Consider the following 27,752-nt stretch of genomic DNA (forward strand, 5'->3'; position numbering starts at 1 on the left):
AGACACTTAAAGTTTAGAAAGTTAATCTATTTTTATGTACAAGTTTAGAAAACTGGTGATACGAAATAAACAAATTTAGGAAACTGGTGAGACACTAACAAAGTTGAGTGAGCAAATTTATAAAATTGAGGGAACTGATGAACTGGGCCTTGAAAATTTGTACCGATTAACCACTCAGCAGAGTACAGGCCCAAATTTAATATGAGGCACCTCAACAAGGATGCTTTATTAATCCAAATTAAAAATTATCGTTTGTCTTCCAGCAATTCCCCCGCGCTGGAGGCTTCAAAGATCTCACTTGTGTGATTCATCACAGAATTGAAATTTCTTGTTCGTAGCTCACGATTCTGAGGGCAATCCCTACGTTTTCAATTCCTGTAAGTATCCTTACATTTACAATTTTCAGTTCTAATTCAGTTGCTCTTGAAGTTGCGGACCAAGAGTAAAGAATCTATCATCTTGTAATTGATTACGGTCGTACATTTTTTTTATGCATTGTCAAGGTTTCATTAGAAGGTGAAAATGTCACACTCTGGAAAGGAAGTTTCGCCAAAAGGTGGATTCAGTTTTGATTTGTGTAGAAGAAATAGTAAGCCATCGAAGCAAGGCGTCCACTCCTCCATCTTGTACAAAGACTGGATCACAATTGTTCGGCTCATTTTTCAGGTAGAAAACGTATTATATGGATTCAATTTGCCTTCGCCTTTTCTGTTTGGCAGTTGCATTAGTTCTTTTCAGTTGGCGTATGCAGATATTAATTTCAATTATAATCATTCGAATTGTAATCACAGATTGACTGAGTTTGAGCATAATGTTGTCCTTTCCTTTTCCTGGTTTCTAATGGGAGATATAATTGGATTGAAGAGCAAAATTACTGTTCTTATGAGTGATTTTGAACTGTTTCATCTAGATGATAGATTGCACATCTTTATATTCGCTGATTTTCATTTTATCCTTTTTCATTTTTTTTCTTTTTTGAAATTCAGGGGAGGATCACTTGTTTATTTTCCTTACTTTCACTTGAGTTCATCTGGAATTTTGGGAGCTTCACCAATGAATTCATCTTTGTATAATGAGAAGTCCAATTTGTTCATATGTGGCTGTGAATATTGATTTCTGCATCTGTTTGTGTTGTTGTTAGACTGCGAGAAAAACCATAGTAAGGTTCCCAACATTTATTGCCGCGGAGCAGGAACTGCAGCTGACAGAGAAGCAAAACAGGTATTTTCAAGCTTTGTTAGCACCAACAACTTCTTGTAACAGTTTATCCTTATCTACTAGAAGATACATACAAACGACCTACTTTGTAATATCAGTATGATAAAAACTAAATTATGGCCTTTATTGGACAACTCATGTAATATATAGAAACAAGTGATGGAATACGGTGATTTCTCTAATTTTTGATTTGAAGCACCATAGCTAGTTATGATTAACTTCATCATAGATATGCTCATTATCATATGATACTAGTGCAAAAGCTCTCTCTCATTTTCTTTTTTCTGAATGGTTAGCTGAGGTAATTACGGCTACTATCTTTCTTTTCGTTGAAGATTATTATATAGGAAGAAAATTTGAAATAACCATGACTGGATATAATCTACTATCTACAATGGATAGGGTGTTTTCACAGTCATTCTTGTGGGATATAGCTCTTGCTTTTTTGGGATTATTTCTTTTCAGCTGTATACAAGAAAGAATCTTCAACAAGGGCCCTATGCTATGGCCTGTTTTAGGGATCATTCCGACCATGTCACTCCATCTCAATGACATCCTCAGTTTTGTCACCCGATCATTGATCAGATCTGGTGGAACGTTCCACTACAGAGGTGTGTGGATGGGAGGAGCTCATGGAGTCATGACAGCTGATCCTGTCAATATTGAATATATGGTGAAAACCAATTTCGGGAACTTCCCTAAAGGAAGATATTATCGAGAAACGTTTTGGGATTTGCTTGGTGATGGTATTTTCAATGCTGATGCTGAATTGTGGAAGGATCAAAGGCGACAAGCGAAAACTGAGATGCATTCAAGCCGATTTATTTATCACTCGTTTCAAACAATGCAAGATCTCGTGCATCAGAAGCTGTTGAAGGTAACAGAAAAGCTGGTGAAATCTGGAGATAGTTTTGATCTCCAGGAAATCCTGCTCCGGTTTACATTTGATAACATTTGTACTGCAGCTTTTGGGGTTGATCCTGGTTGTTTGAACCTGGATTTGCCTGAAGTTCCTTTTGCAAAAGCTTTTGAAGCAGCAACAGAACTCACTTTGTCCAGATTCCTGATGCCACCTTTCTTTTGGAAACCCATGAAGTTCTTCGGAATAGGACACGAGAAAAGGCTAACAGCAGCAATTCATATCGTCCATGAATTTGCAGATGAAACAGTGAAGAACCGAAGAAACGAGTTAATCAAGCTTGGTAGCCTAAATGATCAATCTGATCTTTTGTCCAGGCTAATGGACATTGAATATACTGAAAACGGCAAGAACCTGGAAGAATTTCATGACAAGTATTTTAGAGATTTCTGTGTGAGTTTCATTCTTGCAGGAAGAGACACAACTTCAGTTGCATTAGCATGGTTCTTTTGGTTAGTTAACAACCATCCAGATGTTGAAAAAGAAATCCTACATGAAATCAACGAGATTTTAGGCAATCGGGATCACGAAAACCAGAACAATGAAATTGTTTTCACAGTTGAAGAACTAAAGAAGATGGTGTATCTCCAAGCTGCATTATCAGAATCAATGAGGCTATACCCATCAGTTCCAACAGAGCTTAAAGAAGTCATAGAAGACGATGTTCTTCCCGATGGATCTGTACTTAAGAAGGGTGCCAGGGTTTTGTACAGCATATTCTCAATGGGGAGAATGGAGAGTATATGGGGGAAGGATTGTTTGGAATTCAAGCCGGAAAGATGGATTAAAGAAGGAAAGTTTGTGAGTGAAAATCAGTATAAATATGCAGTGTTTAATGCAGGTCCAAGGCTGTGTTTGGGGAAGAGGTTCGCTTATATGCAGATGAAAATGGTGGCTGCTTCTATCTTGTTGAGATACTCTGTGAAGGTAGTAAAAGGTCATGTTGTGGTTCCTAAAATGACAACTACGCTATATATGAAGGATGGCTTGTTAGTGACTCTCAAGCCTAGAGAACTATGAGCTCTAATCCATATTTACATTTTTATGAGTGGTTAAATTCTAGAGTCGGTGGTAAGTATAAAAATAAACACAAAATAAACACTGTGGTTTTATGCATTTGTGTGGTTTTAAAATTTGTAAACAGCATGATTTTTTTTTTCCATCTATAAAGATAAGACTTTTTTTTTTTTTTTTTTTTTTTTTTTTTTTTTTTTTGTTAAAACCATCCAAATTTACCTTTGTTCATGCCTCTAGATCACCACATGCAAATTGGGAGGGTCCAATTATATATATATATGTATATTTATATATCTGTCATTGTTTGAATAAAAAGAAGAAGTAAGAAGTTAAATATTGTTGAATTTGATACTTGTTTACATTTTTTTTATTTGTTGCATATACTCTTTTAACTTTTTTTGATATTTAGATTACCTTTATGACCTAAATTGGAAGGGTCTAATTTTGTTTTTATTATTATTATAGAATATTGAACTGAAAAAAAGAGGGAATATTATATATATATGGGAAAAGTACGAAAAAATATGTTTGTGGTTTGTCCAATTTGCAAATAGAGATATGTGGTTTAAAAATTTACAAATAAAGGTCTGTGGTATGTTTTATTTACAAAACAAAGTATTACAATTACATAGTTAAGTTCTGATTACAATTAAATATATTTTTATCTTAAAAAAAATTAGCACAACGGTAAACGTTGTTGTCGTGTGATCAAGAGGTCACGAGTTCGAGTCTTAGGAGCGGGGAAGGCTTGCCCCCAGTACACCCTTGTGGTGGGACCCCTCCCCGGACCCTCGCTCAGCGAGGACGCGTAGTGCGACCGGGCCGCCTTTTTTTTATCAGCAAAACACAACCTCCGAAAAAAACAACTTCCTAAATCGAAACAATAAATAATATGGTAGAATTTCACGTTTTTTACTAATCTGACAGTTTATGAACTATTGATATTTAAGGTCATTTTACACGGTTGCAATTTGATTTTGGGATCTATGTTTTGTCAATATATAAATGTAGTTAAAAAAAATTTAAAAAACGCTCTTATTTTCATCAATTACTTAAAAATTTAATTTTATATACTTTGTTTTGTAAAAAAGCAAACCACATACCTCTATTTGCAAACTTTTAAACTACGGATATCTATTTGTAAATAAGGCAAACCACGAGTATTTTTTTCATACTTTGCCCTATATATATTGTCAAAAATAAAATAAAAAAAATCTCATGGTAATTTCATTTTCTGATTAGATTAAAATTGTGTATTTTTTTTTTTTTTTTGTAAATATTCCCCCCATTTTCTCTCTTCCAAAAAAGAGAGTCCAATTTCTATATTTAGCAAATGACCCAAAAATATTTAAGATGAGTTTGCAAATATTTATAACACAAATTTGAGGGATTTTCCCTTTAATTGTATCTTTTTTTTAAAAAAAAAATTTAATTGTATCTTCTTAACCTATAAAAATATTTGTTTTAGAAAACATATACAAATATTTTGAATAAACAAAAAGTAATAAAATGATTCAGATTCAAAAAGTAATAAATATATATAAGTTATTTAATTAGATGTATGGGTGTTTGTTTACCTACTTTCACCTCATGTTTGCCTTTTCATTTTAAAAGGCAGATTTTTAGGTGTTTGATTAGACTTCTCATGTTTGCCTTTTACAGTTGAAAAGCAGAATTAAGTGTTTGGTTAGTGACCTGCTGTTTGCTTTTTACACCTGAAAAGCAGTCTTTTACAAAAGCAGAGAATCTCTGCTTTTTGGAAAAGCAGTTTTTTCAAAAAGCAACCAGCAAACAGCAAAAAGCAACCAGCAAACAGCAAACTGTAACAGCAAACAGCAAACAGTAGGTAAAACAACAGTGGATGTATCAAAAAGTACAATATTGTATCAAAAAGTACAATAGAAAGAGAAATGGATGTACACGCCAATTTAATGTACACAGTTTTTTTACAACATTTCTTATCATCTTTTTAAACAACAGTGAGCCACCTTTTTTATTTATTGCAAATTTTCTCATCTTATTTTAGTAGCCAAACTTTAGAAGATTTTTTTTTCAACAAATTTTCTTTATTTATCAAATATTTTTCAAAACAAAATATTTTTCAAAAAATAAATAAGATTATAATAAGTATATTTTTCATATATAAAATGGATGATCCCGTCTTAAACATTTTTAAAAGTATTGTACTAAATATAAAATTTTGACCTTTAATATTTAAAAAAACATACATAATTTTAACCTTTTCAAATAATAAATTAATGTGAAATTTTTGGTTTTATTTTCGACCTTGTTCAACTCTCAATTAAAATTAAATAGTTAAAAAAACAAAATAGGGTTAATATATCAGTTGTCACCCGAATTTGTACAAAAAAAAAAAAACTTAATTGCTCTTATGAATTTACACAGTATTTTATTAGCCCCAAAACTTACTTAAAGTGTCATGATCAAGTTCATAAATCTAGAAAAACGTTCTAAAAGTCTAAAAAACAGAAAATTAAATTGTTTTAAAGATTTAAAGTCGTGAATTGGACATTTATTTTTTAAATTTTGAATTTTTTTACAAATTTTGCTAAGTTGAAATGTATATCACTTTAAACAAGTTTAATGTGTTAGTAAATTAATGTAAGCAAGTTTAGTGATCCGCAGCTCACTTTAAAAAAGTTCAAGTCATCAATAAATTATTTTAAGCAATTTGAGGGATTAATGAGACACTTTATTAACTTTAGGTTTCAATCAACTTTTTGAAACAATTCCTCAACAAAATAAAAATTACATTAAAAAAAGGACCGAATTGCAAGAAGCTTGTGCCTTCTGGGGAACAGTTGCACATTTAAGAATTAGGGTAATTAATTTATTAGTCCTTATATTTTGACAAAACACACTGTTTAGTCCCTATATTTTCAAAAACACATGGTAAGGTCCTTAACCTTTTTCTTAGTGAACTGTTTAGTCCTTCCGTTTGTTTGTTAGTTTTTTTTACCGTTTATGACTTCGGAAATGACTAAATTACCCTTTATTATTTACCTTCAAACTTTAGAAGAGGAAATCCAATTTAGAAGACGACGCTATTTGTATGGAGAACAAGAAAAAGAACATACCCAATGCTTACGAATTTGAACAATTAAGAAGAAAATCAAGAAGAAGAACACTCAAAGTTGATTTCAGATGCATTAGAGTTTAAAGGAAAGGAAAATAAAGGAAAAGAAGAACGCAAATCCAAATTGACTAACAAAATCTTCATGAGAGACTAACGGCAGGGACTAAACAGTTCACCGAAAAAAACGTTAGGGACTAAACAGTTCATCGAGAAAAAGGTTGTGGACTTTATTATGTGTTTTTGAAAATACAGGGACTAAATAGTATGTTTTGTCAAAATATAAGGACTAATAAATTAATTACCCTAAGAATTATGTAGGCACAAAAGAGAAATAGAAATATATTAGTAATACTATTTTGTTTTCACGCACAAAATCAAAATTAACAAAAATTCTCGTTTCTTTTCCAGCAAGTTTTTTGGCGAATGCTTCAAAGACCTTCGCTATCTGTGATCTATCCCAGAACTGCAATATCGTCTTCGTAGCTCACAAATCTCCAAGAAACTCCCCGCGCTTTCATTTCCTGTAAGTATCATTGCATACAGTTTTCAATTCTATTTCAATTGCTCTTATGAGTTAGAGCTTTGTAGGAAGAGTGTAGAATCTATAATTTTCTAATTGATTGTAATTGCACTTTTCATGTTGATGTATATATTGGTAGGGTTTCTGTTAGAAGTTGAAAATGTCACATTGTGCGATGGAAGTTCCGCAGAAAGGTGGATTCAGCTTTGATTTGTGTAGAAGAAATAATATGCTGGCGAGCAAAGGCCATCAGCCTCCGTCTTTTACGAAGACTGGAACAACGATTGTTGGCCTCATTTTTCAGGTAATATAACTATTCATATTGAATTCCTTTGGCTTTGCTTGTAAGCTTTACCTTGAACTAGTAAATTTTGGGGCTATGGCACCCTTATTGGCTGATTTGGCACATTTAAAATTTGACCAGGCATATAAACGTTACAAGTTTAGGTGTGTAATTACGTATTAAGCGAAAATATAACAAGATTGAAGAGCAAACTCTCTTAATTGCCTCAAGTAGATAACAATTGCGTGTCTACTGTTCTGTGTTTGATGGAAGCTTCTAATTTCTATGTTTGCTGTTGTTGAAAATTCTTATAGAAGTTGAGGGATTGTCTCTTGGGCTTATGCTTAAGTGAGTTTCCAGTTAATCTGGAATAATAGGAGCTTCACCAGAAATTCTTCATCTTTAACTATCAGGATATGAAGTCAAATTTATCCATATTTGGTTTCAAATGGTGCCTGATGGCTATGTGTAGCTAATGTTTATTTCTTCCTCTGTTTGTGTTTTTTGACCACTATTTATTCCAAGGAAATTATTTTACACTCTTCTTATGCAACCTCAGGATGGAGTGATTCTGGGAGCAGATACACGAGCCACTGCAGGATCTATAGTTTGTGATAAGAATTGCGAGAAGATTCATTATATGGCTCCCAACATTTACTGCTGCGGAGCAGGAACTGCAGCCGACACTGAAGCAGTAACAGGTATTTCAAGTGCTGTTTAGCATACGGCCTTCCTGTTTCCTTTTTGTTCATCCTTCATACCTTTTTTCTCATAAAATGGGAGGAGGTTACTTCATTTTTGGTTTTCGGGTGCTTTTGGTTCAGACATGGTCAGCTCCCAGTTGCAGCTACATCGATATCATACTGGTCGAGAATCAAGGGTTGTGACTGCCCTTACTCTTTTGAAGTCCCACCTTTTTAAGTAAGTTTGTACCATATGGTAATTTTAAATCATTATTAGAGGTTTTTTCCTCAAATAAGTAGATGGAAATTGTTGAAAGTTGTATACCTAACTGGTAATTCTCTTGTGTCCAGCTACCAAGGTCATGTTCAAGCTGCATTGGTGCTTGGTGGAATTGATGTCAATGGACCCCATTTACATACTGTGAGTTGTATTCTAGTCTTCGAGCTATGAATTTAACATATTGTACAGTGCATTCTTCGTTTACCCGAAGTGTTTCTTACAATTTGACTGCATTTTGCAGATCTATCCTCATGGATCCACAGACACCTTGCCATATGCTACAATGGGCTCTGGTTCCCTTGCTGCAATGGCTGTTTTTGAGTCCAAATACCGGGAAGGTTTGACAGTAAGTTGGTTTGCAAAATAGTTAGAGGCAATTTGGGCTTTGAAATTTTCTAACATATAAAATCTTGCATTTTTGTGTGTGGGTAAATCTGATGCATAATCGTCAGACAAAAGATATTGGATTCTTATTTATTAATTTTGGAGTAAACAATCTATATGAGTGGTGCTTGCGATTTGGTAATAGAGTAGCTTTAGTTTTGACAACTGATATCTGTACAGTTGAGATAGATTGGTGAGTTTTATTTGAACTTTTTCTCTACAGAAAGAAGATGGTGTAAATTTGGTCTGTGAGGCTATTCGTTCTGGCATATTCAATGACTTGGGCAGTGGAAGCAACGTTGATGTTTGTGTAATCACAAAGGTTAGTTGATCCTTCCCAATCTCTTGTGAGATAAATTTTCATTCTATATGAATATTCTTCTCTCATTAATTTTTCAATAATTGTTTCTCTTATTCTGTTTGCTTCTATAGGGAAATAAAGAGTACCTAAGAAACCACCAATTGCTGAATCCTCGCACTTATGTCAGTGACAAACAATATAAATTCTCCAAGAAAACTGGTTAGTGATTTTATAAAGTTGGTTTGATTTTTGCATAACTGACCATATTGGTATTGTGGAATGGAAGCCAGCACTTAGGTCATATTATGTTGACTGGCCTCTGGTGATCATATTGTTCTTATCGTATCATGTAATCAATTCATAAGATTTATACTCATGAACCAGTATTTTTCCTGTTTTGTGGCAAGGGGATTAGACTTCAAGCTGTACCTTATTAACTTGAGTGCACATCATTATTTGCCAAAGTTATTTTTTGGTCCTGATATTTAAAGGGTTTAAGTATCTTCATTTCCCCGTGATAAACTGAAGCCTTGGTCGTGCTATCATAATTCTTTTTGACTGTTTTGCTCTTTAGCCTTTCTAAAAAAAATGATTTGCAAGACTATCGCACATGTAAATTTGTGGCATAAGTATTTGATACAATGTGATGAATGCAATATCTTTATGCTTATTTTTAGCAGAATATTAGATTATCTTGTTTCTTGTATTCGAGATGAAGTAATCCTATAATTTGTATCGACGTTCCAAATCGAGTTCTACTTGAAAGGACTACAGGCTAATTAACCCACCTACTTGCAAATTTCAGAGGTTCTATCAACAAAGATTACTCCTTTGAGAAAATTGGTGGACGTGATTGATGGAGGAGATGCAATGGAAGAATAATTCATGTAGTTGATCAGCATTCAGCAACTTGAATCCATTCTGTAAGCTTGTGGTTACTTCTTCCTTAAAGCATGATATCTGAATTTCGTTACGGCTCAAGAAAGTGGAAATCCTAGGAAAGGAAAAAAAAAGAACTTTGGTATTGAATATTTTGCATGATAAGACCATATTATTAAGAGAATCTATTATTTGTGGTCTACATCAGTATCATAATCATGTTAGAAATTAATGTTGTAAGCACTTCAATGTTTGCAATACTAGTGTACTTATGTTGCTTTAATACAAATTTAGAAGTATCATTTACTGTTGAAAATGTTAAATGGATCCCTTGTCAAGTTGTTTAATCAATTGCTTCTATAGTACTGGAGCCAAAAGCTTCCAAAAGAAATCTTTTGCTGGAAAATTAAAGATCGAATTGATACGAAGATAGGGTTTTGTCACAGTTGAACTTCTTGTGCTGTTAACTAGTTTGAACCATTGGCTTTCTGGGTCGCAGGTGCTGTCTTTGTTCATACATTTACAAGTATTTACAAAAATGGTGTTGTCGGAGTCCACATCTAGGCATACATTTGTACCATTTGAGATCTTAGACGAAAGATGCATTCTAGAATCTGAGATGATGTCCCATTTTGAATTAGAGTCTGTGCAAATGATACCAAGTTTTGCTGGTTTACCCAAATCATCTGCTTGTAAGCAGAAATATGTACCCTTTAGAGTTAGTGTTTTCTGAGGCGTGTATTTCCAAGCATCAGAATCAGAACATGGCCCCAAACTCAATGGATCTAACAATGATTTTCTCAGGACACAGAGACCTGTTGCTGGGTGGAAAATCACTTTGTGTGGATTAGTTTCTGATAAACCTGGCCCTGCATATGACATCGCTTAGAAATAATTACCTTGGATTCTAATCATAAGATAAACCTGGCCCTACATATGACACAACCCCTCCTCCATGTTGGCCATAAAAGCCGATTGCCCGCCTCCCTCCCCACCCCCTAACTTTGAAAATGACCCATTGACTCCCTAAACTCGTTTAAAGTGGCTTATTGACCCCCTTAACTTTGCTTAAAGTGATCTAGTGGCCCTTTGAACTTACTTAAAGTAACATATTGATCCCCTGAACTTGCTTAGAGTGATGCATGTTTCAACTTTTCCAAATTTCCAATTGTTCTGTCAGGTAGGGCTTAGGTTATTTTCATGTCACTTTAAGCAACTTCAAAGGGCTAATTGGTCGCTTTCAAAATTGGAGGGGTCATTAGACTTTTCTAGACAAGTTTGATAGCGCTAGAGATGTATTAGGCCTTTACTTTTCAGACATTGAGCTCTTATTGGACGGAGTCCAGATGAAAGAGATTCATGAATCACAAACAACTCGTGTTTAACGAGTTCAGATGTGCCATTTAACTACTCGTGAATCTTACACATCTGGTCTCCGTCCAATAAGACCCCAATGCCCCAGAGTTTGACAAAATTTACCAAGCTCATGAGCTGAATAGAGCTCTTTTCCCCCCATAGGATAGCATTATAGGGCAAGAGCTAAGCAAAAGTATGAAAATTTATACTAGATCAAACCTAACCTTGGAAAGGAGATTGGAGGGCTGATAAGTGCTGCAAGAAGCTTGAATTTCGGACATCGCACCAATTCCAGTTCAAGATCCCATAGAACTCATTTAAACCTACTACTCCTTCTCTTAAATAGTAACTTCCAACCAGTGTCCACAATGCCCAATCCAAGTCAAGTTCAGCTGCTACACCAAGTATGCAACCTAAATACCTATTATCATTCACATTACTACCTCTTAGGTCTACTCCAAACTCACTCATAAACAATGGCCATCCTTGCTCTAGCAAAAACCCTGAAATCCTCATCATATTATTCACCACTTTTCCACAAATTTGGTTCGGGTTCCCGTTTCTCCATGCTTGCCCGTCTGTGAACGCATACCAATGTACCTCGAAAACTACTTTCTGGGTGAACGTTAGGTTCACTTGACGAGTTTGGAGGAATGACAAGTCCTTGTCGTAATTTAGGCCTGATAGTATGACAAGAACATCTGGATTTGCTGAATGCACTGCTTCAGCTCCTTTTTCCATATACCTATAGCACACCATTTCACACATTTTTACTAAATAATAAACTATAGGAATAAGGTGCAAATTTAGCTTTATGTTTATTGAGGGCGAATAAATTTGCACTCCATGCCAATTTTAGCACTAATATTTGATAGATCGAGCAATTTCAGATTCCATTGACGATAGATCTAATAAAAGTTAATTTTTTTGTTAACTTAGTTCCATGCCTGGACCTCCTAAAATATAAATTTAGTTCTATAGTTATTGGAGAGATAATAAATTTAGAATATACTACGTATAAAACCATGCAATGTAATTAGCACTAACTTTGGTTACACATGGACGACAGTTAGTGACGCATCCACTATTCACTTATAGGAGGTATTCCAATGCCTATGAGTGTTTAATTTAAATCTTTTGAATGCTTTATACTAAAAAGTTAAAGCTTCATACGTAGGTTTAATGGAGTTTTTCACTACTAGTGGATATTCAAACCCTCCCTCGATCTCTTTAAATCTGTCCTTGATGATACTGGAGTTTAGGTGGTGGTATAAACAAAGAACAAAATTAACAGAACACTTATTTAGATCTACAATTAATGGAGTCTAAAAGTGCTCCATCTATAAAATGTTAGTGCTAACATTGCAATCTAAATCTATTTTCCCCTAAGACCAACTTTATACTTTTTACCTAAACTATGTAATATAATGATTGAATACATCACGATCCCTCTGAACTTAGTCAGAAAAACCGCTTGCCCCTTGAGCATTAAGGGTGTCTCGTTAGCCTTATGAGTTTGTTTTCAATAACCTATTAGCCTTTAAAATTTGCTTAAAGTGACATATTGAACCCATGGAGTTGTTACAATAATCTTTTAGCTCCTTAAATTTGCTTAAAGTGATATATTTTAACTTATCTAAATGTTCTTATGTTCACGTGAATTTAGTAGATTCATAAGATATTTTAAACAAATTGAATGAACTAATGAGACATCTTTAAAGCTATCAAATGGATAAAGTGTAGCATCTCTTTTAAGTCATTTATACCTGTACCAATCGTTAACGTTCTGTTTTTGGCCTCGAAGCTCATTCCTGAGGCTCATACCAACAACATTAGAGACACCATTAAATAAAGTAGCCATCTGGGTTAAGCCCTTAATCCATAAATCAGGATTGAAAAAAGTGTCACCAAAGAAGCCATTGCCGTCGAAGTTACTGCAACACCAACCAGGCTTGCTTATGTGATTGTCAAGTATCACCATCACTTTATTTTCTCCAAGGCTAGACACCACTGCCTATATTTACAAGTTTTTTTTAATTAAATACTCGGACAAACTATAAAAATAAATTTCACGTATTTATGAAAACGTTTTCATAGTTCAAAAATTTATAAATGTGGATGTGAAGTTTCCTCTATTTGCAAAAATAAATTTTAATTTATGGTTAAGATACATTTTAATAAATTATTTTTTAAATTGACTAAATTTATTAATGTTAGAAATAAAATTACTCTATAAAACTTACATAATTTTAAACATTTTCTTACCGTTAACTTAAATTTGCAAAGTTTTAACATTAAGAATAAATTTGATCTTGTAAACTTTAAAACTATTTTTGACTTATTCCATTTTTCCTTTAAATAATTTGATTGGATATGACGTTCATTGTTTATCCTGTCTGGCAATATTTTATTGAATGTGGGGCCCTGCAATTAGATAGACACTAATCCCATACCAATTTTTAATGGCAAAAAGCATTCTAAGCCCGTGTTTATTCTGGTTTTGGTGGTTCGAGCCTATGCTCTTTTATTTCGATATATTAGACTATTACATTATTATTTTTATCATATTAAATTTACATATTATAAATATCTAATTTGGTTAAAAAAAAATACAATTCATTTTATTTATATATATTTGGAATTGTTTAAACACTGCAAATAACATTTTATTCATTCAAAAATAACTTCATTCTATTAAAAGTTTAATATAACAAAAATTCGAATTTAGTTTAATACGTTGAAATGAAATATTATGAACTCAATCCAACAAAAATGAATCTAAAAGGACCTAAGAATGTTTTTTTTTCCATAAAAATTTAAAGAACAATGGGTCCCTAAAATGTACCTTGAAAATTAATTAATTTCTAATCTTTTAAAATCATCAATCAATCAGATTCTTAATTTATATCTTAAAATTCAATTAGATTCTAAATTTTAAAAATTATCAATTATATCCATACCATAGGCTGAAATTTTTAATTGGATCCATTCCATACTTAAAATAAAATAAAATTTAATTTACATCAGTGTTTCATGATATTTCAAATTAAAACATTTTGTTAAATTGTACTAAAAAATTTGTTTTACCATTTTTTTTCAAATATAATATTTGTGTGTTAAATTTATTTTTTATTTTTATTAAAAATTAACAGATAACCAATAAACCATAGATTAGGGAGCTAATTGAATTTTAAACCAAAATAAAATTAAAGAAACAAATAATTACCTGATAAGCCTGAATGAGAGAAAGATCAATGATGGAGGGATTATTAGCAACAATACCAGAAATGGATTCAAGCAAACCCAGAGATTGAAAAGATTGTCGAACAGTAATGGAAGCTAAGGAATCATTTGTAGCCAAATAAAGTGGCCAAGTTAATCTGACACAATTGAACCCCAAAGAAACAATCTTTTTAGCAATTGAATCCATGGGTTGTTTGCTAAGACCTTCTGCAACCACTGGTTCTAGATGTGAAACCCAATTCACACATGCTAATTTCACTCTTTCTCCATTTTCATCCACTACCCATCTTGAATTTGTTGAAAGTGGAAGAGCTGAAGCTGAGAAAATGGGTATAGAGAGGAAGAAGATGAAGTTGAAAGACAAAGCAAAAGTTCCCATTTTTTGGGTTTCAGATTTTGCAATTTTGTTGGTTTCTAGCTTTTATAGATGAATATTATATAAATCAATTTACAATTCTTTTTAGGAAAGTGGGGTTATAAATTTGAAACAATAATTCAAGGGTAAATTACATCCTTGGCCATTGAAATTTACTTCTTTTTACAGTATGACTATTAAACTTTAAAACGTAAGATAAAAGTCACTTAAATTTAAATTTTCTAACATCATTATCACTAAATTTTAATGAACGCCTTAAAATGACTGTTGACACCTTCAAAATGAAAATGTTCAAGAATTAAAACTCTTTAGAACTACATAATCACATTTTTTTATTTTCCAAAATCACAATTTTTGGATATTTCTTTCTAAAAATTCGATTTCTTTTTTCTAACCAAATAACACCTAAATGATCTAAAAACAAAATTTTTTGATGAATTAAAGTTACTTAAAATATCATCAATTTTTGAAATTTTTTATTTCGAGGTCATCAACCATTACTTTGAGGCATTAATTGAAGTTTGATGGTCATATTATTAGAAAATGTAATATTAATTGACTTTTATGTTACGTTTTAAAATTCAGATGCTATGAATTTACACAATAATTAAAGTTTAAAAATTTGGATAAGGTCCAAATTTGACCCTAATTAACATTCACGAAAAAGTGTAGATTTGCCTCTAATATACAAAATGGTACAATTTAACCCTACGTTTTCAAACAAAATCAAATTTACCTCTATCCATTATGAAAGAACACGTTTGAAAGTTATTTGACTATCATATCACACATTCTAGACAATTTGGCAACAAAAATTGCGATTAATTTATATACAGAATGAGTTGTTAGTATTTTAACATATTTTTTTTAACTGTGTTAGTAATACACTAAATATTTTAATCATAATTAATGTTTCAAAGATCCTGATGTGACAGTTAAATAACAGTCAAACAAAGAAAATATTCATTTTGTCCGTAGATTCATAAATTTGTATGATTGCAAACAAAGAAATGATTCAGATTCGATTAATCGAAAAAGCCTATATGTTGAAGAATGGATTGCAGCGGTTTTTCAATGAGATTCAACTTACTAGCATGATTTTTTAAGTGGGCTGCTATATACCGCAATATTTTTTCCACCTACCGCACTTTTTTGACAATTTTGCCCCCCTCATAATTTAAACTCAAAAATTCAAAAATCTCAAATCCTCTCTAGCTTTTTGGTTTTTCAAAAAACCCGACCTAAAACAACATGCCGCCAAAGCCAGGAGCGGGTAAAGGCTTCATGAAATCTCCGTTAAGTTTTTTTTTTTTTAAATTACTCAGAAATCACGGGTTCCGCCTCCGAATCGGAAGCGGAACCCATATGAATATAAGGTAAACGGAATCGTCGTGCCGTTTCCACCACGGGTGGAACGGACGAACTGCCCCTTCCACCCGTGGTGGAAACGGCACGGCCGTTCGTTCCACCGTAAGGTGGAACGAACTGCGCAATCGTTCCACCGTACGGTGGAACGGTGCGCGATGCCCGTTTAGGCCAAAAAAAGAAAAAATCGAAATTCAAAAAACGAAATTTTAATTTAAACTTATATCGTAGGATTACCTCGTGTCCGAAATCATGGTCTTCGGGAATGCTCGGGTCCATTTTCGTCCAATTCGGGTTTTTAGGCTTGGGAGAAAAAGAGAGGAAAAAAAAAAGTTTTGGTTTTTGATAAAAAAATTATGACAAGGGCATAAATGTAAAAGAGTACGGTGGGTGGAAAAAATATTACGGTATATAGCAATACTTTTTTAATAGTTTTTTTAATGGTTTTGCTACGTGTGGGAATATGGGGTTTTTTTTTTTTTTTTGAAACAAAATATGGGGTTTATTCTTCATAATCTTCTTATACGACATTTTATTTAAAAAAATCTATATTTCTCTCCAAAATCTCCAGTTATCACATCACTCTGTCCTAGCCTCTTTCTAACTTCCTTCGTATAATGCCAAAATAATGATTTGTGATAATATCAAATGAGCAATATTGTAAGAAAATCTGTTCCATATTCCCTACAAAAAGTGGTCTTTTTTTTTTTTTACGAGGGGCTCTTAATTTACAAAATATATTATTTAATTAATTGGAGACATTAAAATAAAGATAACAATTTTCTTCCAGCAATATCTCTCTACATTCCATTTCCTTCAATATAGTTTTGGGGAAATTTTTTGATTTATTTGGGATTTCGTTCAATTAGGTAAAAATAATATTTAAGTTATTGTAAAAATCAGGAATAGAATTCCACCAATTGATTCTTTCGGCGGTTTAGACCAAACTGAGCAAGAGTATCAGCGACTTTATTACCTCCCGATAGATATGAGAAACTATAAAATTTACATTGGAGATCTGTACCAAGCATTCCAACCAATCTTGACGAATCTCCTACGAAACTATACTGGAATGAATCCGAAAAAAATTGACAACATAGATGGAATCGCATTCTAACCAAAAACTATACTAACCTCTCCTATTAAAAATAATATTTTCTTCCATTGTATGAACAAATTTGAGAGTCTGAAACTCACATTTGCATCTAGTCGTAAAAAATAATAATAATAAGGTTAATTGTATAGTCATATCATACTTTATTAAAATCAAATAGAAATGAATTATAAGTAAAAAAATAACATGGAACAGAAACACAGTCAAATAAATAAATAAAATTTACATTTACTGTATTTGGAAATTAGAAGGTACTTAAATGTTTTGGTGTGGCTGAATTAGCAGTTTACTTTTTTGAATCATTATTCCAAAATCCGGAAAAAAAAAGTGTTTTCAAATTGTTTGAATTTAATAATTCATAGCTCCTGAACTAACTTAATTTGATATAATTAGCCCTCCATTGCAACCTATATATATATAATAAGAGGAGATTAAGCAAGATGAAATATATATCACATTTCAAATAAATTTAAAAGGTTTATAAATTACTTTAAGTAAGTTTTGGGAATCAATATGCTATTTGAAATAAATTTAAAAAGTTAATAAAATATATCTAAATTATAAATAATTGATGGATTATTCAAGCTAAATAATGGTGTTCACCTTAAAAATTTAAACTTGTAGTGTATTTATCATGATTAGTGTAGGAAACACGTAAAGTAAGATATCTATGTTTGGTTTCACGGCAAACTTTTTTATTCTTTTTGTACGCTCTTTCCAAGAAAAGAAAATTCAGTTTTCGTATAATTTCGCTTAGTCTTGACCTGGTTAAAATTATATGGTGGAAAAATAGTCTTAGATCCGTTTGGTACGATAATATAAATATTTATATCGTAAAGTAATCAAAATTGTAATATAATGAAATGTAATAATGATTCTATTATAATATTTGGTTAGTAAATTTTAACAAAAATTGGTGAAATGTAATTATTATTATTACAATGCATATATTTGTTTCGTAATTATTCTCAAATATTTCATATGTATGGAAACATCATCCATATATAATGGTTAAAAACTTGTTAATTTTTATTAGTTTTTCCCGGTTTCACGTTTTTTGAATTTTTTTGTGTTTTTCACGTTTTTAGTTTTTCACGTCTTTTCCATTTTTACGTTTCCGCATTTTCACGTTTTCCCCATCTTTCGCGTTTTTTCTCATTTTTGTGTCATGTTTTTTTCTCGTTTCTCACATTTTTCCATTTTCTTTATTTTTTGTGTTTTTCTGTTCTTCGCATTTTTCATGTTTTTCTCATTTTATGTTTTACTGTTTAATAAGAATTGTGGATAATAAATATAAATAGTAAAAATATATATTCGAGCTAGTCGTAATGGGAATTCCTGTCTATTTTTTTTATGTAATCCTCATTACACAAACTTGTAAAGAAAACATAAGTGATGTAATTGTGATTCCATTATGACAAAAATAATAGACTAATCCAAACATGGTAATGGACATACAACGTTCATTACAGCGTACCAAACGGAATCTTAGTGTTGATAGTCAAAAGCAATTTTGCCCATAATGTCTGCAATTTTACTCCTAACATTGGCAAATTCGGTTAATTTGAAAAACAATTCATCAAACTGTCTTTTCAGTCACAAATATTGTCATCTACCCTCCACATATTTGTCATTTTATCCCTCACTAATAGCATATCACAAACACATGAATAGACGTAAAAAAAAATATATTGTATTTTGTACGAATTGGACAAAAGAAATCCAAATATTTCGTCAAATGTAAAAATATTAATTTCTAATTATATTACTAAATTACAAAAAAAAATGCGATTTTTTTTTAAAACCAGCTGATATGTAACTGGCGCAGAATAAAAAACAAAATATTTATGTTTTCTAATAATATATGAAATTGACCAAACTTGATAACTTTAAGGGTAAAATTGATCTTGACTGTCAACGTTAGAGGTAAAATTGCACAATTTTAAATGTTAAAGGAAAAATTACTCTTGACTGTAAATATTAGGAATATTGTTACACATTGTCCCTAAAAAATACAAATCAAATGGATAAAATATATATTTTTATATATAATCTTTTCTAATTTATTCTTATTTAATTTACTAATATTGGGTGAATATTAAATTGTTATAATTTTCAATAATACTTTATATTAAAAAGATTGAATATTTATAATTTTAAATTAATTTGATATATTTTATTAAATATTATGTATAAGAAATAAAGGGTATATTGGGAAATTTAAGAATATAAAAAGAAAATTGTGTAAAACTTACGATAGCTTAAAATAGTAAAATGGTCTTATAAATCACACATTTCCCATTATACTGCCTTTGACTTTAGGCATAAGAGATGTTGGTTTTTCTTTCTTTGATCACCTTACAAGCCAATTAATATACATTACTTTGTGAAATAAAAAATATAATGAATTTCTTTTCTTTTAACATAACCTTTTACATAACTTTTTTTTTTTTTAATACAACGGAGAGCTCAACGAGCCACGAAAGACAAACAAAACAACACGAAACTAAAAACAAAATAGAGGAACATTACTAAAAGGTCACCTCTTTAAACAAGGAAATCTCACTAACGTCTTGCCAGAACTCACGACTGACACTAGGGGGATAATTTTGAAACACATGGATGCCTCTGGGCAAAGTCAACGCATAGTTATCCATATTATCTGCCACTCTGTTACTTCTCTAAAGACATGAAGAATTGTGACATCCCGACTTCTATTAATGAGCTCAGGACACGCATGAATAAGGTTATTACATGTACTCGAGTTACCATCTCTATTATTGATCCAAGAAACTGTTAAATTATAATCACTCTCCACAACACAATGGTCAATGTCTAGGCTCCAACGCAAGCTCGAGTCCTTTATAGATAGCCCATAACTCCGCTTGAATAGTTGAACAAATAGCGATGTTGAGCACAAAACTTGAAATCCAATTTCCTTCTTGATCTCTGATAACTCCCCCACCCCTTGTTGGCCCGATGTTGCCTTTGCTACAACCATCGGTATTAAGCTTGTACATGTTAGCGGCCGGAGGATGTCATTGCACATGAATCTCTCATCTAACACCAATGTGAATGTTTCTATCACTATCCATCCTTTAAGCGATTGCGTTTTCGTCAAAACTGGTTCTAAGGAAGTCGATCATCATCTGAAGCTGCTGATTCTTCCCCTTCAAACACTCTGATGCAGCGCCATTTCCAGACCCACCAAATAGTGATAGAGAACAAAATTTTCCAATTTCTGCCGAACTTCAGAGGAGAAAAATCATTAAGATTAAACATTACCCAATATTGCAGATTCATCGAGTTCCAAAACCGTCACAAACTGTCTGGAATAAAAAATATCTCAAATTTGTTTTGCTTTCGGACAATCCCTCAAAATGTGAAGTGTAGTATTCAGATATAAATTACAGATGGAGCAAACCTTTGATTCAGTAAAGTCTCGCCAAAGACGCTCATAGTTACCCATTAGTTTTCCATAAATCACAACCCACAACAATGTGCATATTTTATATGAAACTTGAATATGTCAAATGCTCTTCCAGTTAACATTTTATAAATTCTTAGTACCATCTAATTGTGCAATATATGCGGACTAAACAGTGAAAGAGCCATTAGGAGATCAAGCCCAACAAAAACTATCGTGATTATCGATGCCATCATCAATAAAAATGATGATGAGTTTATTGGTGATATCCTCCGTTAAATAGCCTTCGAGTAAATCCTATCGCCAACCATTTGGACTCTAGTAGAAGGCGATCAAATTGAATTTCTCTACCAAAAGCATGACATAACTGATAACAGATAAGATAGGTTGGTTGAGTAACCCAGAATCTCTCCAGAACAAAATATCTTAGTTGTTACCAATTTTATATCCCATACCAGCAACCATTACTGACTTTGCTTCAACAATTCATCTCCATACGTTTGAAGTTGAATGTTTTTTCTCGATAGAGTTAATGGAAAATATAGTACATAAATACTTTGCATGAAGAATTCTACACCATAACTGTTCGATTTTTTTTTGAAACATCTCCAACCGTATTTGGCTAAAATAGTACAATTTTACCTTTAAAGTTGGCATCCAAGAACAGTTTTGCCGCTAACGTTGACATGTTGGTTATTTTTTAGACATCATTATAAAACATAAATATTTTTTTCTTATTCTGCATCAATTGAATATTGGTTGATTTTTTTTCTTATTCTGCAACGGTGAACATTGTTGTCGTGTGACCGAGAGGTCACGAGTTCGAGTCTTAGGAGTAGCCTCTTACCAAAAAAAATTGGCAAAGAAAGTATTGCCCCCAATACACCCTTGTGGTAGGACCCCTCCCCGGACCCTCGCTTAGCGAGGACGCGTAGTGCACCGGGCTGCCTTTTAATAATAAATTGGAGATTAAATTGCAACATGGTTTGACAATATGTTTTTATACTCTCTTTTTTGCCACATCTAGACTAAAATGATACTGTTTTGATGTCAGCTAGAAAAAGAAGATGCCAATCTTAGCATAACTACCCTCTAATGTCATTTTAGTTTCATTTTTCATAACTCTCTTAATTCAAAGCATGAGATGAAACTAATTCAAAACATGAGATGAGATAAGAACCAAAAAAACCAACCAAGTCAGTGTATACCTACTACCTATATAATTAAAAAGTTAAAAGCTAATTACTTACCAGATGAATAATAATTTGTAGATTTTTTGGCATTACAAGTGTATAAATTATTCCATTCTACTTTTCAAATACTATATTTGCATTTTATCTCTTCCACTATAAGGTAATTACTTATATGATTATTAGCAAATCAAAACTTATTTATTAAAAACATATTAATCATAATAAATCCACAATAATTAGAACTGCTACTAACCAATGGAGACAACTTTTATTATTTATTCAACTCCCAAAATAAATAAATAAAAATACAGCAATCCTGGCCTAACTGTACAATGAAAGCCCTTACATAAAAAAGAAGAAAAAAGTAAAAGAAATAGCTGTTGCGATTTACAGCTAAATGCAAGAAATTCTTGCTTAAATAGAATTCATAAAGACCCAAGATGAGGATCTGATCTGATCCCATGTTTCGTTGACCAAAACAACATAAATATCAACTGTAGATATCATTCTATTTGCTCCCCTTCCATCTAATAATTTCAAATAAGACTTAAACTCCACCTTCTAACAATCTAACATTATTCACAAATGGCTTCAAGATAATCAAATCAAAGAATAAGCTTTTTGCCAAACACTTATGAAACAGATGCTTCGATGGCGAAAATGATGGTGCTTGCAATTACCTATGCCCCTTTCCCTTGTTGCCCGCTAGATACATTCGGGAATTACCATTCATCACTTCTTTCTACTGTGTTTTGAAGATCGAGAAAACTATGAAAGAGGATGCTAGTGAATAGCTCACCTGCCCCTGCCTATGAAAGATACGACATTCGATTCAGTTTTTCGGAGTTTCGCAAGTTGATTAGTAAAGCTTGATTCTCGTCTTTATGGAGCATCGACATATGGGGCACAACTGGAGGTCCTCTCCACATTCACAACAGGTCTGCAAAACATGTGTATATCAAACTTTTCTTTCGATCTCAATGACGTATACGAAATGAAAGCAGAAGAAAAAGCTCGAAAATTACCTGATGTCCACATCCAAAGGCCATATTCTTTTTATTAGTAAGACAAATGGGGCAAACCTAATCAGAGTGGATAAAAAAAACACGATTAACGACAGTAGTTGTAGCAAGTGATGCATTTGATGATATGTAAATAGAAATAGGCGGATTTGAACCCGCAAAAGCTGATGAAATAAAATGAATTGTATATCATATTCCGGATAACATATTTTTATTTTTTTTGCACCTGATTATCATAAGCAGCAGTTGTGTGTGGAGCTGTGTTGACTGGTGTATCATATCCAGCAGCTAATGTGTCGTTGTATACGGAATAAGAGGGTACTGATGCACCATATCCAGAATTAGAAGGTGTTGATGACTTATATCCGGAATTTGAGGGTACTGATGTATCATATCCAGAATAAGGAACACGTTGCTGAAAGCTCGTTTGGCGGGAAGGAAATTTGCTGCTGCTGAAAGAAGATGCTCCATTAAGTGGTGGGGGCAGAGGAATCCTCTCCAGACCATTCCCTGTCCGTCGACTGCTTAAGAAACAACTTTACGTTACAAATAAGAAAACTTGTTAACGAAAACACAAAACCGCTCCATAACTACCCCAATATGCCGAGTTCAATAGTTGCCTTGTATTGAGCAGGAATTTCCATCAGTGCTGCAAGAGCAAACTCCGTCTCTTTTCTAGATTGGTCCACAGTTTTTGCCATTATATCTGTAAAATTGACAAACTAAGACGAAAAGACAACAATCTGTTCAGATAAGCATTTTGAAAGAACAAAGAAAACAAAAAAAAAGCCCATAAACCTCAGTGCTATGTACATTTTAAAGCTGCTACTAACCTGGAAGTTATCGAAAGCTCGAGCAGGAATATTATCATCAAATTCTCTCATGACATCCCAAGGCCCATCACCAACCCCAACCAAAATTATCGAAAGGGGGTATTCACTGGAACAAACAAGCGTATAAAATATGGTGTTAAAACTGAAGCAACCAGCTATTCAAAATAGAATGTCAACTAACTTTTACTCCCTTTTCAATTTTTTTTATTATTTTTTAATTTTTTCCATGTTACCTTGCTTTTACAATTGCATCAATTGTGCTCTGCTCCTGGGGACTAAGCCGGCCACTCTGTGTGTCAACGCTCCTAGTAACCTAAGGAAACAACAATAGAGTATAATGTATCGACAAGCTCAACAAGTCGGAACTGTGCTATTGGGAAAATGGCTGATATGGAATTGGCATCTGAAGGACTAGGAAATTTCCAAGTTTAAACTAAGCCATATACATATAAGTCTTCTATTGCAGAAAAAATGGAAAAGACTAAACCATGAAAAGTAAGTGCAATTTTACAAACCACTGACAAGATGCATTTCCCATATTTTTCTCAATTCTTCCAAAGAGAAATAAGGTTTAGCTTATTTGATTTGACTAAAGAAACAGCGGTTAAGATAGACACCGGTCTAGAAACCATTTCTTATCAGCACACAATTTCATTTTCGACACTATTATTCAGTGGGTTCCAAGGCAAAGAATTGTTTGCTCATAAAGTCTTTGTCTGAGGCGTAAAAGAGTTACTACATGCAACCCAACTTCTTCCATGAGGAAAGAAAACTTGTGGACTTCAGATGATAACTCCAAATAGCACTTCATCAATAACAGCTGATCGAATCATCCCCTAAAAAAGCCGACTAGTATGCATTCTATACTTACAGAAATCAAAAGATAAAGGACAATCGTAATGGTGAATTACCTGCCCATCAGCAATTATCAATAGAACATGGTACTGTCCACCACTATTCTCAACAATAGTAATGGCCATCTCAATGGCGGGTGCAAATGACGTTGGTCCTGCCATAAGAAAAAGATAAACAATATAGTTATTGCTATAACATAAAACAATGGAAAAATATAGCAGCTAGACTAAAGAAATCACACCTGCAAGTCGAAGGCTAGGGACAATTTCTCTGTATCGTGTCAGCACCTCCTCGAACCCATTACAAAATCTTTCTTCTGGATAGAAACTAAAGACATCTTGATCATGTGTTGTTGCTGCAAATAATCAATAGAACATATGACCTCCATGTTACAAACATTAGATAACTCTCCACAAAACAGCCAAAAGAAGGCTCCAAATGAAAATACCATCTCCAAATCCATAACAGGGAATTAAGTTATCCTCATCGAATGCAGATAAAGTTCTGCCAATAATTGATATTGCTTGTTCATACGGATTTTGCCCATTGCCAATGTGATGCAAGCTTTTTCGATTGAACGATCTAGCACCGGTCCACTCATTGCTTTTTGTGAAGTCAATGCCAACAATGAGATTAGAAGACTCTAGGCCAGATTGAGCAAGAGCAGCAGTAACCTATAGTCAATGATTTCAATTATTTATTACTACAAATTCATTAACCAACATAACAAATAAACACTTTACCATTAAACATGTTCACACTAAAACTACAGGAAACTGTTAGAAGCCAAAAATAAGTAAAAATCACTTAGAAAGGTCTCAAGTCAAAATACAGCAGTATCAAGTTGAAAAGAAAAAGTAAATATATGATTAGGATTTAAACAGTTCAATAATCATATATTAATTATCATATAGGCAATTATATTCTCAAGATTTGAAGTTAAGAAGTTAATGCTTTTCAAGTTCCTAAAAACTTATTAAGTTGGAAATGTCAAATATGATTGGATAAAAACCTTCTAATATTATTTCATTGGCAGCTAACCACTCACAAGTCACATCATTGTTCCCTCAATTTCAACCACAATAATTCCCCTTATAACGTAATTATACTTAATGATAGCGAAATCTTGGTAATTTACTCAACATCCGACCATCCAATTTTCTTCATGTATGAAATACAAGTTGCCTCTAGGAGCCAAAGAATTTCCGTCCTGTTCAATGCTGTTAAGAATTGGACTGTTTGTAGATTATAATAAGCTTGATATGCTGAATAAGCAATTAGACATGCAAGCATAAGAACAAAATATTAACGTGGTTCGGCTAATTTTAGCTACATCCATGGGCAAGGAGCACATAATTTCATTAGTAATCGGCAAGTTGGTACAACATTAGAGAAACCACATCCTTTACCCAAGTCCTAACTCTCAAATTCCATGAGACCCGATTACATTCAAAGCTCACACTTATGCATATCTCAAGAGCATAAACTCCAAAACTCTGCAAACAACCTAAGTGTCGGTTCTCCTTTTAGTAGCTTCTTTTTGCTGTTTTACTCCTAACGTAGATGTATAGGAGTGTTTAGTTAGGATTGAAAAGAGCTACCAGGAACAACAAACACCAAATAATGAAGAGTAAAAAGCAACAAATGAACCAAACAGGCAGGATTCTAGACATAACAAATACATTCATCCAAGCCTATTAAAATCATATGGTCTTGAAATTCCACCCAATCTCTGTCAGTCATTGACTATTTCTCTTCTGATATGTGGCCCAAAATATGATAGAAACTTAATAGCTTCTTCCAATTCTTTCAAATGTTCACCAAAATATCTTTCTAAACAGTCTCCTAACAGCTGAATTAAGTCACTTAACACTTGTATTATCACCCTTCCAGCAAAAACCAATCCTACCAGCAGATTTCACACAGAAAAAGAAAAGGAAACAAATCACAAGTATACATATAATCATTATCCAACCTGATCCAAGGTCTTATAGTTATCAGCAATCCTTGAGTACTTCCTATCCAACCTCTTCTGCGGCCGAGGCCTTTCTGCTTCATAACCATAAGAGGAAGAAGTAGTAGCAGATGCCTGAGGATGAGTTGGAGTATAATGTGGATTTTGTTGAGGAGCTGGGTGTGGATATGGGGCTGCTTGTGGTGGATATCCATATTGATTCCATGATGATGGGGAATTCGGTGAACCGTAAGATGAAACATGTCTTCCACTTGACCCTTTTGAGCTCTTCCCTCCCATTGTTCTTCCAAAAACTTCAATAATCAAATTCCGTCAACAGCACCTGAAACTTGAAAAAAAAATGCCCAAAATTAGAGTATACAAAGATCTTAAGATTCCAATCTGCAGCCTATTTAAACCTTGAATTGAAGAAAATTACAGGGAAATTCCAGAGTCGCCGCGAAAATTGAAAGAAAGACAAAATACAATTGAAAAATGCGGCTGATACTGACCAGTGACCGATTCAAAGATCTCGCCGACCATGGAAACGTTTCTGCAAATTCATGGAAAATCAGTCATAAAAGAAAACAATCAAATGAAGGAAAAACTAAATGGGGTTTGAAAGATAAGCACGCAAAATGATTATGATTATGATTATGTGTCACTGAAGTGAAAACGAAAGCAACCAATTAAGAAAAGTTTCTACAAAGCAAATACGTAAACTCACAGCGAAAGCAAAAGCCCAAGACTGTTCAAAAGTATTTGTTAGTCAACCCCAATTAGCAATCAATCTACTGTTCCGATTCCAAAATTTATCAAATATTCAAAGAAAAAAGGAACAGTTAGAATAATCCGGCAAATCCCTAAAATCTAGATGCTTTTGACAAAGCTAATAGATAATGATGAAAATATTGAGGATGGCCATTCATCTTTATTCATTTTAATGCTACGGCATTGTTTGGTATTTTATTGGGATAGGGATAAGGATAAAAGTTGAGATAGAGACAAAGATAAATTGTTGGGATAAGGATAAAAATATAATGGTCGAAAATTATTATTCAATGTTTTGTATATGAAACAGGGATAGAGATAAAATAATACATTTTACTATTTTAACCTTATTTAAACTACATAACATTAATTTGAGAGATAAGATGGACTTTTCCATCCCATTAAAATCGCAGGAGCTTATCTTCTTTATACCACCTCCCTCTTGGATATAGCTTATCCCTAATCTATCTCACTCTTCTATCTCTCAAACAAACACGTAATAATTTATCTCGTGTTTTTTATCCATATCTCACCTCCTATATCCCTTCTAACAACATCTCATAATATAAATATAATTTAATTTTATATTTTTTAATACCTATTAAATTTTAATTAAAGTTTTAAAATAATTGTTGATAATTTAAAAATAGAAATCTTAAAAA

At 32.8% G+C, this 27,752-nt stretch overlaps 4 protein-coding genes across 5 annotated transcripts; 2 read left to right on the forward strand and 2 right to left on the reverse strand.

Moving 5' to 3' along the window:
• Window positions 1-242: 242 nt before the first annotated feature.
• Window positions 243-3,211, forward strand: LOC136229168 (cytochrome P450 86B1-like). 2 transcript variants are annotated; one of them, XM_066017758.1, is made up of 3 exons: window positions 243-377; window positions 504-666; window positions 987-3,211. In XM_066017758.1, the coding sequence occupies exon 3, from the start codon at window positions 1,586-1,588 to the stop codon at window positions 3,155-3,157; it is 1,572 nt and encodes a 523-aa protein (XP_065873830.1). In that variant the 5' UTR covers window positions 243-377; window positions 504-666; window positions 987-1,585; the 3' UTR covers window positions 3,158-3,211. The 2 variants fall into 2 exon arrangements, with proteins under 2 accessions (XP_065873830.1, XP_065873831.1); XM_066017759.1 differs by having other exon boundaries at window positions 1,142-3,211.
• Window positions 3,212-6,612: 3,401 nt separating this feature from the next.
• LOC136229171 (proteasome subunit beta type-7-A-like) lies at window positions 6,613-9,897 on the forward strand. The gene is made up of 9 exons (XM_066017761.1): window positions 6,613-6,774; window positions 6,911-7,075; window positions 7,614-7,755; window positions 7,879-7,975; window positions 8,089-8,158; window positions 8,259-8,363; window positions 8,625-8,723; window positions 8,834-8,921; window positions 9,508-9,897. The coding sequence occupies exons 2-9, from the start codon at window positions 6,932-6,934 to the stop codon at window positions 9,582-9,584; spliced, it is 822 nt and encodes a 273-aa protein (XP_065873833.1). The 5' UTR covers window positions 6,613-6,774; window positions 6,911-6,931; the 3' UTR covers window positions 9,585-9,897.
• LOC136229167 (glycosyl hydrolase 5 family protein-like) lies at window positions 9,732-14,567 on the reverse strand. Its single transcript, XM_066017757.1, has 4 exons — window positions 14,164-14,567; window positions 12,704-12,951; window positions 11,162-11,682; window positions 9,732-10,450 (listed from the first exon to the last, which is right to left on the reverse strand). Exons 1-4 carry the CDS (start codon window positions 14,557-14,559, stop codon window positions 9,939-9,941), a joined length of 1,677 nt encoding a protein of 558 aa, XP_065873829.1. The 5' UTR covers window positions 14,560-14,567; the 3' UTR covers window positions 9,732-9,938.
• Window positions 14,568-21,904: 7,337 nt separating this feature from the next.
• On the reverse strand, window positions 21,905-27,219 carry LOC136229170 (E3 ubiquitin-protein ligase RGLG5). Its single transcript, XM_066017760.1, has 12 exons — window positions 27,047-27,219; window positions 26,832-26,872; window positions 26,341-26,662; window positions 24,814-25,039; window positions 24,607-24,720; window positions 24,422-24,519; window positions 23,744-23,823; window positions 23,511-23,616; window positions 23,272-23,399; window positions 22,904-23,198; window positions 22,681-22,737; window positions 21,905-22,595 (listed from the first exon to the last, which is right to left on the reverse strand). The coding sequence occupies exons 3-12, from the start codon at window positions 26,617-26,619 to the stop codon at window positions 22,515-22,517; spliced, it is 1,464 nt and encodes a 487-aa protein (XP_065873832.1). The 5' UTR covers window positions 26,620-26,662; window positions 26,832-26,872; window positions 27,047-27,219; the 3' UTR covers window positions 21,905-22,514.
• Between the last annotated feature and the right edge of the window lie 533 nt (window positions 27,220-27,752).

The sequence above is a fragment of the Euphorbia lathyris genome, chromosome 5 (assembly GCF_963576675.1).
Source record: "Euphorbia lathyris chromosome 5, ddEupLath1.1, whole genome shotgun sequence".
NCBI classification, from domain to species: Eukaryota; Viridiplantae; Streptophyta; class Magnoliopsida; order Malpighiales; family Euphorbiaceae; genus Euphorbia; species Euphorbia lathyris.

Excerpts from the sequence above, each read along its gene's own strand:
- LOC136229168 (XM_066017758.1), top strand. The coding sequence starts at position 1,586 with ATGACTGGATATAATCTACTATCTACAATGGATAGGGTGTTTTCACAG.
- LOC136229171 (XM_066017761.1), top strand. The coding sequence starts at position 6,932 with ATGTCACATTGTGCGATGGAAGTTCCGCAGAAAGGTGGATTCAGCTTT. Across the intron at positions 7,076-7,613 it reads TTGTTGGCCTCATTTTTCAG|GATGGAGTGATTCTGGGAGC; the intron begins GTAATATAACTA and ends ATGCAACCTCAG. Across the intron at positions 7,756-7,878 it reads CGACACTGAAGCAGTAACAG|ACATGGTCAGCTCCCAGTTG; the intron begins GTATTTCAAGTG and ends CTTTTGGTTCAG.
- LOC136229167 (XM_066017757.1), bottom strand. The coding sequence starts at position 14,559 with ATGGGAACTTTTGCTTTGTCTTTCAACTTCATCTTCTTCCTCTCTATA. Across the intron at positions 12,952-14,163 it reads CTCTCATTCAGGCTTATCAG|GCAGTGGTGTCTAGCCTTGG; the intron begins GTAATTATTTGT and ends TTGTAAATATAG. Across the intron at positions 11,683-12,703 it reads AACGTTAACGATTGGTACAG|GTATATGGAAAAAGGAGCTG; the intron begins GTATAAATGACT and ends GGTGTGCTATAG.
- LOC136229170 (XM_066017760.1), bottom strand. The coding sequence starts at position 26,619 with ATGGGAGGGAAGAGCTCAAAAGGGTCAAGTGGAAGACATGTTTCATCT. Across the intron at positions 23,824-24,421 it reads TGATAATTGCTGATGGGCAG|GTTACTAGGAGCGTTGACAC; the intron begins GTAATTCACCAT and ends TTGTTTCCTTAG. Across the intron at positions 23,199-23,271 it reads ATTGAACTCGGCATATTGGG|TCGACGGACAGGGAATGGTC; the intron begins GTAGTTATGGAG and ends TTTCTTAAGCAG.